A 14216-nucleotide genomic window follows, 5' to 3' on the forward strand; every position below is an offset into this window, starting at 1 on the left:
TGGGAATTGCCCCGCATTGCTGCTGTCACTGATCAGGCTCCCAGGTGGCGTTTGGGATCATCATTCTGCCTTCCTAGATCCGGAGAACTAAACTAATTTTCTCTGCCAGGTCTTGGAAGAACGGCCTGAAGGAATGGTCACTGTGGCCATTGCTGCCCACTACCTTTCTGGGGAAGATAAGAAATCCTCCCAGCTGGATGCTCTGAGAGAGAAGTTCCCAGCCTGGACGTTTCCTTCTGCCTGGGTGTGCACCTACAGTCTCTTTGTGTTTTAGTCTTCTGGAGGAGCGCGGAGTACATGCCCAGCGGGACACCCCCGTGACGCAGTTTCTCCCCACGTTACATGGATGTTTGTAAGTCAGTGATTTTGAATGAGCACCTGTTCAGAGAGCTTCGTGGGCTGACGCTCTTCAGGGCCCAGCATGATGATGGGGACGTGTGGCCTGACACTTGAAAGTGCCGGTTTCCTGGCCCCGAAGCACCGTGGGCACCACGACACCCGTCAGTCATTCTCTGGGACCTTAAGGATAAAAGCCAACAAACCACTTGAGTAGTTGTTACCCCCTAGGATCGTGACAGATGTACAAGGTACTGTGAGCTGTTCATGGGACAAAGGACATTTCTAGTTGAAGCCCAAGATTGGTTTGGTCAGAGGATGGTAGCTAAAATCCGTTTGCTGGAGTCAGGACTCCCCTGAGACGGAACCTTAGGGGTCAGAAGGCAGGCACAGCGAGGCCTGGGGGCGAGCTGGGGGCTCCTGGGGCCGCAGCCTAAGCCGAGGGCTCTGCTGCTTCAGGCAGCTGCTCAAATGTGCTTGGCTCCTCTGGAGCCTGTGCCGAGCTGGGGATGTGCATCCTTCTGACACGTGGTCCCCGAGAGCCATCGCTGTGATGCTTTTCGGAGTTGCTTTCAAGGCCCGATGTCCAACTTTTCCCCTGTCCACCTTGCTGGTTTCAGCGGAGCGTTTGTTCAGCTGCCTTTCCTGCGGGGTTTTTCCAGGCGCTTCTGGCTCAGGCTGTCGTGGGTGCAAGCGCATGGGCTTGGTTCCATCCTGAGCCCAGGGTTGCCACAGTGGCTGCTCTGGGCTGGGAAGTGAGTGGGGTGACGAGTGGCTGGGCATTTTATAAATATTGATTCTCTTCATTTAGTAGGCATGTCCTATTATCCAAGGTTAATCCTTTAGGGCATAACTTTATCGATGTACTGAGTCCTTGGTTTTGTCGGTTTTCTCGCCAGTCTCAATCATCCGTCCGTGTCCAGCAGAGCTGGCTTTCCCGCGGCTGCAGCGAGTCCACCGGCCCTGCAGCCGCTGACGAGGGTCCTGCAGAAGGGCAGGCCGAGGACCTCAGGGTGCTTTTCATTTAGAAGACGGCGGTGGGGCTTGGGAGGCGCGTCTCTGCTCCGGCAGTGGAAGGGTCTGGGGAGATGAGTGGTCAGTTCTAGCTTGCTCTTTTCCATTAAGAAACTGGAAAGGTTGGACAAATTCTGAGTTTAGCCGGCATAGGCCAGAAAGGCATTTTAAAGAAAAGCCAGTAAAACAAAGTGGCACTAAGCATGCATCGCCAGAGGACCTGTGACAGGCAGATGCAGTGTGCTTGCTCAGTCCCGCTCCTCCCGGGTGCCCTCGGACTTCCGACGACGACGTCAGGTGACGGGGAAGGGTTGCCGTGTTTGTAGCTTGTAGAGAATCAGAGTTGTGGACAAAAAGTGATCAATGAATTTCAAAATACAGCCTAGTTCTTTTGTCCCTGTGGTTGATCTGAAATAGATTTTATGGGGGGGGGGGGGGAATCCCATGTTGAGGACGTGCATTGTATGAAAGTTCTTTTTTCCCCCTTTGGGAAGGATGTGATTCCCTTTCAGTAATAATCATGGTTTTCTTTCTGCCTTTGTTATTTTTCTTTGTAAACAGTCTCTTCTGGTTTTCAAGATGCTCACTGGTCTCAGGGCAGACTGCTTTAGCGCCAGAAATGGCTGAGTACTTCTACTTACCGTTCATGCCGCTGTTATAATAAGCACACCGTCAGATGAGTCAGCAGCCTGAGACTGGAGTAGCTCCTCATTCAAAACTCACTTCTGAGAGGGCCTTTTCAAACTCTAACAAATGCAGTTTTCCCTACAGAATTTCAGTGTAGGTAGCCCAGTATTGCACATGCATTGAAAGAGTCTGACCTTAGACTGCCGCATGAAGTACCTGTTTCCAGTTCAGCTGATGGACATGAGCCCCCACAGGGTTGCTAAGGTATCTCCACGGAAGGGGCTGCAGTCAGCTGCTCACTCAGGAAGCCGTAGGAAGAACAGTGGTCTTTCTTTTCACTGGTTTGCTGACTTGCTGAGGATTAATTGTTGCCTTACATTACTGAAAGAAACTTTTTAACCTCCTAGTTAGTATCTTTAACAGAAAAACCAGATCTTTATTGTTTGTTCTGTATCCCCACCTTTGAAGGGTTATTTCAAGTCTACAGAGCCTTTTTAAAAAGTCTTTTTAATTGCTTTTAAAAGATCTAGATGGCTCATGTGGGCAGAGCGGGTATGTGAGCAAAGAGCTCAATAAGGAAATACTGGAAACCTTTTTACTCTGGAATGAAATTGTGCATCATATTTTGTTAAATGTTGAGCTTTTTAAAATCCTCTCCATTGGCAAAGAAAATCACTGAAGGGCTAATCCAGAAGGATTGTGGGGGCAGGAGGAAGAAACGGTCTTTCAGCCAGTGGCCCACCACTCACTCTCCTCTCCTCCCAAGGAAGGGGAGCACTGCCACCCCCCCAGAACAGGTCCCTGGGCAAGTTCCTATGCAAGTTATTTTGCTTTCTCAGTGAATTGCCTCGGAACAGTTCGGTACACCTCCTCATCATGCACCTTGCCGCCTTTTAGGGCCAATAAAGCCAAAATGCATTTAGGCCTCTTTATGTCTGGCTCTTTTTTATTCCTTATTTGATTTGTAAAAATACTAACATACTAATATATTTCTTCAAGTTCGGCTCTATACTGTGACCAAGTGGGATTTATTCAAGGAATGAAAAGTTGGTCTAATACCTGAAACATCAGTGGGTAATACACCACCTCAATACACAGAGTCCTTTATCCTGGTGAGGAAGTCCCCTCCTATGAAAAACTCACAGCTAACATCATCATCTATGATGAAAGCCTGAAAACTTCCCCCTAAGGTCAGAAAGACCAGCATGCCCACTGCGGCCACTTCTGCTGAATATTGTTTTGAGGTCCTAGCAGTTTGGCGAGACGCATCCAGATTAGAAAGGACAGATTTATATAGAAAATCCTAGGGAATCCACAAGAAAAACTGTTATAGGAACTGCTATCAATACACAGACAAGCAACTGTTTTTCTATAACAAGAAAACAATTCTATTTGTAATTGCATTAAGAATAAAATACTTAGGAATAAGCGTAACAAAAGTACAAGACTTTTACACTAGACCTAACACTGCTGAAAGAAATCCCATGTTTGTGGATTGGCTTAATTAAAATGGCAGTATTCTCCAAGTTGATCCACAAACTGAACACAATCCCAGCTTGTATGTGCAGAAACTGACAAGCTAATCCTAAAATTCATACGGAAATGCAAGGGACCCATAATAGCCCAGTCTTGAAAAAACAAACTTATGAGTCATATATTCAAAACTTCTTACAAAGTAGGGACAGTAATCAAAACAGTGTGGTACTGGCTTAGTAAGAACAGAGATCGATATACAATTGACAGTCCACAAATAAATCCATATGCAGGCAAATGATTTTTGGCAATTCAGTGAGGAAAAAAAAAAAATGAACCTTTTCAGTAAATGGTGCTAGGACAACTGAATATCCACACACAAAAAGAACAAAGACCCCCTCACTTCATACCGTACACAAAAATTAACTCAAAATGGGTCAAAGACCTAAATAGGAGCTAAACTGTAAAAAACAAAAAATAAAAAGCAAAACTCTCAAAGTAAACCATAGGCACAGATCTCCATAACCCTGTATTAGGCGGTGGTTCCTTACATACACCAAAGCACAAGCAACCAAAGAAAAAGTTGGACTTCACAAAATGAAAAACTTAATGCTTCAAAGGACAGTGTCCCAAAAGTCACAAGCCGTTGGAATGAGAAAATACTTGCAAATCATATCTGATAAGGGTCCAGTATCCAGAATGTATGAAGAGCTCTTGCAAATCAACCATAAAAGGATAAATGACCCAACTCTGAAATGGGCAAATCATACGAACATTTTTCTCTAAGGATATACAAACAGCTGATAACTGTATGAAAAGACATTAGCCACCACAAAAATCCACACCCATGCCGTAATGACGCACAGCTTCGTACATAACCCAGATGGCTGTCACCAGAACCACAGCCAGCAACCAGTGCTGATGCAAGAACTTGGAGCCCACCTTCTCTGCTAGTGGGAACACAGAAGATGGCGCCGGCACTTTGGAGTATGGTTGGGCATTTCCTCAAAACATTAACCAGGTACATGACCAAGCATTTTCACTTCTAGAGAGAACCAAAAACTTCTATCCACATGGAAACTTGTACGTGAATGTTCATGACAGTCAAATGGTGGTAACCACCCAAATATCCCTCAGCTGATGAATGGATAAATAGAAGCAGTATATCCAGAAAGTGGAACATTGTTCAGTACTCATGTACAAAGATGACTTGGAAATGTCCTGAGAAGTGAAAGAAGCCACACAGAAAAAGCCACAGACACAGGATTCCATTTATATGAAATGTCCGTAAGAGGGAACTCCATAGAGACAAAGACTTAGGAAACTGGGGAACTCAGAATCGCTTTTAATCCCACCTGTTAGAGACGGGGCCCAGTCTCCTCTAGGCTTACACAGTTTTGTTTGGTGGAAATCATTTTGATTACATTTTGAACATTTTGCGTGTCCCCGAGATGGACTGTTCTCGCAAGCTTCTACAGTCGGGCATACAGCTGCTGCCAACTTGATGCTCCTAAGTAACTCTGCGTATAAAATTTAAATCTGAATTTGTAGTTACTTCATAAGGAAAATTCTAAGAGGTAGAATTACATAATGAAAAGAATATTCCCGTGGCTGAGGTGTTGAATAAACAAAGTTCCTGTAATGGTTTTATTGCCCTTTACCAAGTTAAAAAAAAAAAAAAAAATACACATTATAGAAGTAGCAGCAACTTTAATTACAAGCAAAGGTTGACTTTATCCCCCAAAATGACTTGTCTTGGTATCAGCAAATAAACTTCAAATAGTTATACTGAATACTTAAATTCATTGTTAGAATTATGGCTTCAACAGTCGATATGTGAACCAAACAAGGCAAAATAAAAATATACACTTAAAAAAGTAAAATATATAACAAATTACCAAAAAGAAACTTTCTGTAAACCTGCCAATTTTTCTGCCTTTGGGCCGCCCATTTCCATTACTTGAGAAACAAGGATAGGAGCCAAGATTCATTCATGGTGTAACCACAGGAGCTCAGTTAACCCACTGGTGCCCTGCTCTGAAGACTGCAAGATGAACCCAGCAGCACATCCAGAGATTTGAAAGGATCACAGCTGTTAACAATGGTAAATCATTTTATTGACTGTATATTCACACCAAACACAAAAATAATGCTTGTTCTCCTACTGGACTAGGACAGGAGAAGTTTCACGCTGGGCTGCATGTACTCACATGGGACACGTTTTCTATCATAAGAGTTGGGGAAAGGTGGTTTAAAACAAAGGCTTAAATAAAGTAGCACCAGAAAGACCAGGTACCATCCTCACATATTCCACCCGTCCAGGAGTTCTAGTATGTGAAATTATTGCACTTGTAATGTCAAAAGTAAATGATAGTAAATTACCAAACTCAATAATTTAAAACAGTTTGATGAATTTGGAACTAAGCAATTTCAAAATGGTTTTGCGTCTCCCTTCCAAGGAAAGCCGGGCTAGGACAACTGTATCTAGCCATTTACTTTAAAAAAGCAAGGGTAGAGGACCAAGTTTTATTTCTAAACTGTAACTGCACTATGAGAAGAGAGGCTGTTTTACATAGTGGTATGAATTTGGTCCACATCCAGATACATTGTTATTACAAAAATAAACAAGTTTGTTTTTGTAGAAAATAACATTGCATTCCTTTGTTCAAATTGCACAGTACAAACAAGCTATGTAAATTAATACTGATATAAGGTAACTGGAAGTACATACAGTGGGTATGTGTTTAGTGTGAAGCCATTAAGGAGTATGCAGATAGGTTTTCATAATGTATGAAAACTAAAATTTAAGTCATATCTAGAAATACATAAAATATTTTAAAAGTTACAATGAAGAATGCATTCTTCACATAGTAATTTTTAGTAGCCGTGATAGTACAGGATTCAGCAGTCTATTTACATAAAGGTCCGTTTGTATTCAATTTACAAAAGCAATAAATAAGAAACTACATTAAATTTGCACAAAACCTATTTCATTTCATGATCAGTGTGACCATTTCTGTTACTGTACGACCAAGCCAATAAACCTGTTTTTTTTCTATGAAGACTGCTCCTACTTGGAAAGAAGAGCAAGCCCGTCTCTCCTTCCAAGAGTATCGCCATGCAGAATCCAGCATCAAACCTTACAAATTATAATATAAGCCCTAAAAATATGAACAGTGCCTTTGAGTCTATTTACACAAGAGTATTCACAAAAAGATACAGTTCTCTGATACAAAACAGTTTAGTGGTATCTAACCGCATAATTGGTAAGAGCCCCCAGACCTCTGCCCACACGGATCCAGCAGGAATCAAGCTGCTAAAGGAGCAGGCACACTGACTCACAGGTTAAATAGCTTTCCCCCAATTCAGGACTGGGATTTAAAGGCTAAACAAAGCCAAGGGCAGGTCCCCGTCATGACAGCCGCCACGGTGCCAGGGCAGGCATTTGCTCAGGAGGCCAATGCGGGGGTCCAGCGCTCTCAATCCAAAGGGGCGCACAGGGGGCTCAGTGCCCGATGAGCTCCAGCAAGCACCTTCGCATTTATTTTTAAAAAGCAGCCTGGACACACGCTGAACCAGAAAACATGTAAGAAGCTGGAAGTAGTGAAAAAGTAGGCTCATCTAGGGCAAAACAATCCCTATGGTTTAGGAGCTACCATTCTTTAAGAATAAAACCAAAATATTCTCATGTACAACTGTACAATACTCTTTATTACTTTCCACTGCAGCTTAAAAAAATTTTTTATGAAAAATGATTTGATATCACATTTTTATGGAGTCCGAGATTTCTTAGAGGAGAAAGTGTTAAAATTTAATACTACCTTACCCGAGTCTCTGAGTTTTCTCCCTGGTTCAACCGTCCAACTAGGTCACAGTGTCCTCAGCCGCATGCGGCTGCGAATGAAGAATGAACACTGCCCGCGGTGCCAGCACGCCACTGTCGTTAGGACACGGAACAGTCGTAAGTCCCATCCTGGAAAGATTCGTCCTCCTCTGCCCGGGATGGGTCCTCCTCCTTCCGGCTGACCAGACTGCCGCCTCCGACCTCGCCCTGCGGGATGCTCCCGTGGCCTAAGGAGCCCCGGCTCTCCTCTGCCCGGGGACCGGCGTGTTCAGGGGTCTTACCCACGGGGACTGGCTGGAAGGCTTCGGGCTGGACTTGCTCCTCTGTGAGCTCACTGAGCTTCTGTACTTGTGGCTTAATGATGTTTAAAAATGGCTTATATCCAGGACTAAGTACAGAGAAAAGGAAATTAGCTCTCTAAAGCCACATTCAAAATGCTCCCTAGAATGTTCTGGACAAACTCCTACTAAACACTGACACAGTGAGGTCTCAATGCTAGGTGATTCGGGCAGGGGAGGAGGCACCGGGTAGGGAGGAAAGGCTTCTTAGGCGTCCTGGCCAGCACAGGGGCGCCACACCCAGGGGAAGTGTCTTACGTTTCTGAGCTCTAGCAGCAAGGACGGACATTGTTTCTCCAGTAGCATTACAATTAAAAGATCATACTCCACAGTCTGAGGACCAATAGGGTTTCTTCAGACTTGAAAAACCTTCAGATTACATCTCTTCTAAGTGAATTTGGCAACTAAGGAAAAAAACTAGATCCAAGTAAGGGAAACCCCAAATCCACACATAACTGGTGACGAAGGGCTAGAATCCAAGGCTCTTCACTTCTATCCACTAATCTTAATTTGGGCTTGCTAGTAACTGCTATGGACTGTTAAATGCACACACGCCTTAAGATTTTATCTTTTCAAAGTAGATATTTTCAGGTTATTATTACCAGCAATTCCACCAAACCACAGACCTCAAGTTCCAGTCTAATATTTCTAAGATCATCTGCACCGTGTCATTGACATAGCCGGCTGGCCACAGAATGGTGACTCAAGAAAACAACTTCAGAAGGGAATGTGTGAAAGCATTTTTATTTCTACCTACCTAAACAACTTCCAAATAAATGAACCAGAACTAAACCTCACTACTGTGGAAGGACAGGACTCCCCTGAGGGCAGCCGAGGTAACAAGGTAACAAGCCTAAGGAGATGTGTACTTACCAATCTGTAGAGGCCCATCGGTCTACCGCGTGCAGCCCCGTCTTTATGTTCTGTAACATCTCTCCATCTACCTCTGAAGACTGGATGAGAACCACAATCTGGTTGATTATTGAGGATTCTCTAAGAATCAGGCCAATGACAATGCACCAGTCCAGACATCCTGCCTCCATGAAGATGTGTAGCAAGTATCTAAACAGAAGCAGAAAGATTGATGCTCAGAAGGCACTATAGTTGTTACGAGGAAAACAGCCCCTGTACCCTATCTGCCCAAATATCCTGAGTAGGCATTCTGTGCTTCCAGGATGCTGAGGAACTCACCGAAGCTGGACCTGGGATTTGTGAGGCCCCTTACTCGCCAACTCCATGGAGATGTGCTCTAGCTCTGACTGAGTTAGACTGAGTGTGGAGAAGTTTTCATCCACCATTGTCCAGTCTCCATCCACCATGGAGCTACTTTCAGTCAAGTCTGTGGCTGAACCAATACTGCATTCATCACCTGATGAAAAAGTGCCAAAAGTTATAAACTGGCTTCATACAGAAAATATGTTTAATTTTAAATATTAGTGCTTTCTCACATGTTGATTTCTGCTCAGAATTTTGAAACCCAAATGTTAAATCAACTGCTAAAATTCCCAAGTTGTATTAACAGTAGTAGGTATTTTTAAGAAAAAAAAAAATCATGAGAGAGAGAACGAGGCATTATGTGCCTTTGGATGGAACAAAACACTACGACCTATGCAGCAGTCTTGCCTGCCTCCAACAAGAATCTAGCTACAATCTGATCAGGTCTTTAGATTCAGCTACAAATTTACAAGAAATACAGAGGAAAATGTTAAATCATGAAGATGCAATCACCAAAATTCACATTTTGAGAAAATCATGGAGGCAAGTCTCATCAATGACTAAACCGCAGGGGTTTAAAAAAAAAAAAAGATGGGGGGGCACCTGAGTGGCCCAGTTGATTAAGCATCTGACTTGGTTTTGGCTCAGGCCGTGATCTCAGGGTCATGAGATCAAGCCCTGCGTTGGGCTCCACGCTCAGCAAGAGTCTGCTTGATAGTCTCTCTCCCCCTCCCTCTGCCCCTCCCCTCCACATGTTCTCTAACATCAATTAATCAATCACTCAATCTTAGGGAAAAAAAAAAAAGAAAAGGTAGGGAGGGAAACAATAATTTTTTAAAGAAAGAATTGAAAATTTAATCACAATATGTGAACCTTATCTGGGTCTTGGTCCTAACCATGAAAAAATTTATGACATTATAAAACAATTGGAATTTGAATACTTACTAGATATTTGATGGTATTAAGGAATTGTTAAATTTTTAGAGGGATATAAAGGAATTACGTTTTTTTTTTTTTGAGAGTCCTTTTAAAGATACATACTGAAAAAAATCACAAAATATATCGTGTTTTGGATTTGGTTCAATAAAGGGATCAAACAAATTTGGTCACGAGTTGGTAACAGCTGAAGCTGGGTGACAGATACACGGGGGTAGCGTCAAGGGCTCCATGATACTATTACCTCTAACTCTAAAATATATTTGAAATGAGCTCTTTAAAGTTTTCTTAAAAAAAAAAAGCAAGCAATGATATTACCTCATGTCTCTTAGGACGGCTACTATAAAAAAACAAACAAACAAACAAAAATCCCCAGCAAATAAAGTATTGGCAAGAATGTCAAGAAACTGGACAATGTTGGTGGGTTGATAGTTCCTCAAAAAATTAAAGAATAACCCTATGTTCTGGCATTTCCACTTCTGGATATATATACCCAAAAGAATTGAAAGCAGCATCTTGAAGCGCTATCTGAACTCCTATGTTCACTGCAGCGTTATTCACAATAACCAACAGGCGGAAGCAACCAAGTGCTCATCAATGGGTAGACGGATGGATAAACAAAAGGTGGTGTATACACACAACGGGGTGCCATACAGCTTTAAAAAGGAACTAAATTCCCACACATGCTGCGACAGGCATGAACTCGGAGAACATTATGCTAAGTGAAATAAGCCTGAGTCACAGGAAGACAAACACTGTAGGATTCCACTTACATGAGGTATCTGAAGCAGTCAAGTTCACAGAGACAGAAAACAGAGTGGCGGCAGCCAGTCCCGGGGGGGGCGGGGAGTGTTATTTAATGGGTAGAGAACCTTCGCTTGGCAAGATAGAGTTCTGAGGGCTGGCTGCACAACAACGTGAATGGACTCGACCCTACTGAACTGTGTACTTAAAACTGGTTGAGGGGGTACATACTACGTGTATCTTCTACAATTTAAACAAAAGTAATGGAAGCTGTAAGCTTCTCCACGTGGGAGAAGCTCAAGAAATGGTGATGACAGACTGAAAATCAAACACCGAGCAAGTCCCTGGCCATGAAGAAAGCTTCCGACAGTCAGCCTGCGGGCTACTTACACCCCTGGGACTGTACGAGGCTCAGCAACACGCACCGCTCTGAAGCCGCGCTAACAATGAGAGCAGAGGATGGTACGCACTTTTTGGTAAAGGGCCAGAGAGTAAACGAGGCTTTGAAGACTAAGAGGCAAAATGAAGGATATTACACAGGAACTTGCAAGAGAAAAAGAAAGTTTCTACAAATTTTTATCAGTAATATAAAAAACAGGAGACAATGGAGTACGGTATTTTATGGTCCATGTCTACTTATGAGAAGAATGGTATTCTTCACACGGAGATAACACTTTGCTTACTTGAAGTTCAAAGTTAGTGTTTCTTCTGTATCATTAAAACCAAGCGCACAGTTTCATGTGTTGGCGCTGGTCTGTAATGAGATTTTACCTATTTCGTTCATCTAAAATAAATATGGCAAAGTATAGTTCAGGCCAGTGTGGCCTTGTTCTAGAAACTCTCCACCCCTCTAGCGGATTCTCATGACTAATCCTCTAGGACATATCTGCAAAGAGTGAAGCTCTATTTCTGAAGTGCTAGGGCACAGAAACCTTCTAAAGGAACTAAGGAGAAGCGACGGTTTAAAATGACATTTACCTTTATTAGATAAAGGTGACAGAAAGGCGTCTTGCATCTGCGGTCCGTGGGACGAGGCTGTGTCGATCTCATGATGGGTGGGGCCCATGTTGCCGAGCCAGTTCTGACTTCGCTGTACATGAGAGACACCCGCGTCTATCTCGAGGTTTAAAAACGGGTCCGCTGACTGGGCCTTTAACAGCTGCTCTCCTACTGCAAGGCAGCCCCCAAACAAGAAAGTGGGAATTCAACAGATGCACGCACCACCATTCCCAGCTTGGTTATTTCAGCGTCTTTCCCTGCTACTCCCCAACACTGAAAGTTCAAAGCCAAGTACACCGTACCGTCCACCCGTGAACCAGGGAAGCAAGACTATGTAATGCCATCTAACGGTCAACTTACATCATCACGTCTCATTAGTACTAAACAGAATTTATTCTGTTCACCTTTTAAGTGCTTTCCCTTGGTTCTTGAGATGAAGTTTCCAAATGCCACAATAAAAGGTTTTTGTTTGGATGTTCATGAGTAATAGTAATTAGAACAGTCTTCTGTGAAAGACCTGAACTAAAAATCTTTATCTTTTAATTTTTCTTTCACCAAAACAGTTTCACTTTGTCTTCTCCTAGATTAGAAGACGGCCCAATAATGATAATAATCTGAGATGGAATGACATGAGCCTACGCTACCTGTTCGGTATTTTCCATTCCTGAAAGGAGAACTGAGAGAAGAGGCTGGGATGATGGGAAGCGGCCACAGGAAATCTTTGTGGAGTCTCTTCAGGGCCAGCACGAAGTTGTCCACCCGTGCGGCCCGAGTGCGCTCCCTGCACAGCCAGCTGATTAGTTCAAAGCCCAACTGGGCTGCAAAGCAGCCGAGGTCCTTCAGCCGAACTTCTTCCAAGAGACGCCGAGCGTGTCTCCAGAGCATCATGTCAATGTACATGTTCTCAGCACAGTCACTGTCTTTGCTCCATCTGTAAGGAGGAACACAAGAAAGCTGCAGAGAAACTGTTCCTGGACGACCTCACGTAGCTGTATGCAGTACTGACAATGCTGAGAACGAGGTGAGAGATCCAAAATTGAGCTCTGACTGAATGAAGACAAATGATCAGGGCTTTCCTCCGCGGGATACCACGAGCTGAACGACACCCGGAACACGGTAGGCTCTTCAGACATATTTGTAGAACGGAAATATGGAAGAGGGAAAAAGAGGAGACAGACAAAACCAAACCGAGGAGGGTGGTGACTGGTTGAAGGAAAGAAAGGGAGCGAATAATGCCGTATTTGAAGAGCCCAATGAAAAGAGGTGAGGAGATCAGATCAAAGAAACAGAGAAGAGACAAACAAAGCAAAATGAAGTCTGTGCACGGGAGTGGGAGATAAGCAGACACATAAACATACGACCGATGCTTAAAAACTTACAACGTGACGACACGCAGTCTATCATCCCTTACTCATCTGGGCTGATGTGGCTGACTGGTTTGGTAACTGGGCCATGTGGTGCCTTCCGTGAGAGGCAGTCCTGGACGACTGTCTGGATTCAGATCTTGGCTCTGCCAACTCACTACTTGAGTGAACATAACCAAGCTTACTTTCTGGGCCTCTGTTTCTTCACCCACACAGTGTGGTTAACAACAGTGCCGACCCTTATAAGTTGTAAGGATGAAAAGACGTACACATGTAAATGCTTCAAACCATGCCTGGCACATACGGGTGAGCCAGTGATCACGTCTGCAAAGGCACAGCCGAGAAGCTACTGTTTGTAGCATGCCGTGGTTATATTTTACTTGTATACAGCCCATGACTGTGTGTGTAGATACTGGGAGTGAGGGTGGTATAAATGACTGTGATAAGAAAAAGTAGTAAATGTCATGATAGAAAATGTTCAGTCAGTTCTCATTATGTGTCAGGCACTGTAGTAACAATGAAAACAATATAAAAGAAAGGACTAGGGGAGAGAGAAGAGCTTAGAACATGTAACAATGGAGGAAGGAACACAAGGACCTCACAAACCAGAGGAAAGTCTTTTTTATAATGTTCAGTATGAGTTCACAGTAACCTCTTAGGAGACAATAACCCTTCTATGGGTGATGCAGGTTTCTGTCTTCAGGATACACTTCCTCTTGGCTCTCCCTGTTTAATGACTTCTCCAGTCAAGAGTCACTGGAGAGTCAAGTACATGGGGACTAAACTTTTTTTGTCATGAGGTAGAGTTGGAAAGAAAGGTAAAACTATGGACTATAGGAAGGCTTTTGGATCATGTGCAGAATTAATTATCTTCCTTTTTATTCTGGTCCTCTATTATCAGGGTAATGTGAAGTGAGCTACCTTCAGAATGGGTACACAAGCCCTACTCTAGGACAAGGGACAGAAATTGTACAAAGAGTAACAAAGTGAACTTCGGAGGAAAAAAGGGGAAGCATTTTGTGTGATCTTCAAGCCTTTCAGAAATGAAGAAAGGAATTGCATTTGATCAAACGGTGGTTTTCATAAGATCCAATTTTACAAATGCCCTGAAATGCAATGTGTGTCACAGAAGGCCCTAAAAGCAGTAATGGCTCGTTATTCTTTTACCTTTTTCCAGAAGGACCAGATGGCATACTCAGTGTTTTCTGTAAGCTGAATTTACTAGCAGGAACATTTTCAGCTGACTGGGATAAACTGATGCTTCGATTCCTGAAGAACTCAAATCCACCACTTGAACTGGGTTCCTAAGATTACACATGATGTGCG

General features: G+C 43.4%; 2 protein-coding genes across 2 annotated transcripts in view; one reads left to right on the forward strand and one right to left on the reverse strand.

The window, feature by feature from the left end:
* Positions 1-3837, forward strand: part of ERMP1 (endoplasmic reticulum metallopeptidase 1) — a 41919-nt gene extending 38082 nt beyond the window's left edge. Inside the window, exon 15 of the mRNA XM_032427467.1 lies at positions 110-3837. Within this exon, the coding sequence (XP_032283358.1) occupies positions 110-274 (165 nt within the window). The 3' untranslated portion in view covers positions 275-3837. The remainder of the gene's footprint in view (positions 1-109) is intronic.
* Positions 3838-3879: 42 nt separating this feature from the next.
* Positions 3880-14216, reverse strand: part of RIC1 (RIC1 homolog, RAB6A GEF complex partner 1) — a 163879-nt gene continuing 153542 nt past the window's right edge. Inside the window, exons 21-26 of the mRNA XM_032427481.1 lie at positions 14058-14194; positions 12171-12457; positions 11506-11697; positions 8824-9001; positions 8506-8694; positions 3880-7682 (exon numbers count right to left, since the gene is read on the reverse strand). Coding sequence (XP_032283372.1) covers positions 7394-7682; positions 8506-8694; positions 8824-9001; positions 11506-11697; positions 12171-12457; positions 14058-14194 — 1272 coding nt within the window. The 3' untranslated portion in view covers positions 3880-7393. The remainder of the gene's footprint in view (positions 7683-8505; positions 8695-8823; positions 9002-11505; positions 11698-12170; positions 12458-14057; positions 14195-14216) is intronic.

This window comes from Phoca vitulina, unplaced genomic scaffold (genome assembly GCF_004348235.1).
Source record: "Phoca vitulina isolate PV1807 unplaced genomic scaffold, GSC_HSeal_1.0 scaffold37, whole genome shotgun sequence".
Taxonomy (NCBI): Eukaryota; Metazoa; Chordata; class Mammalia; order Carnivora; family Phocidae; genus Phoca; species Phoca vitulina.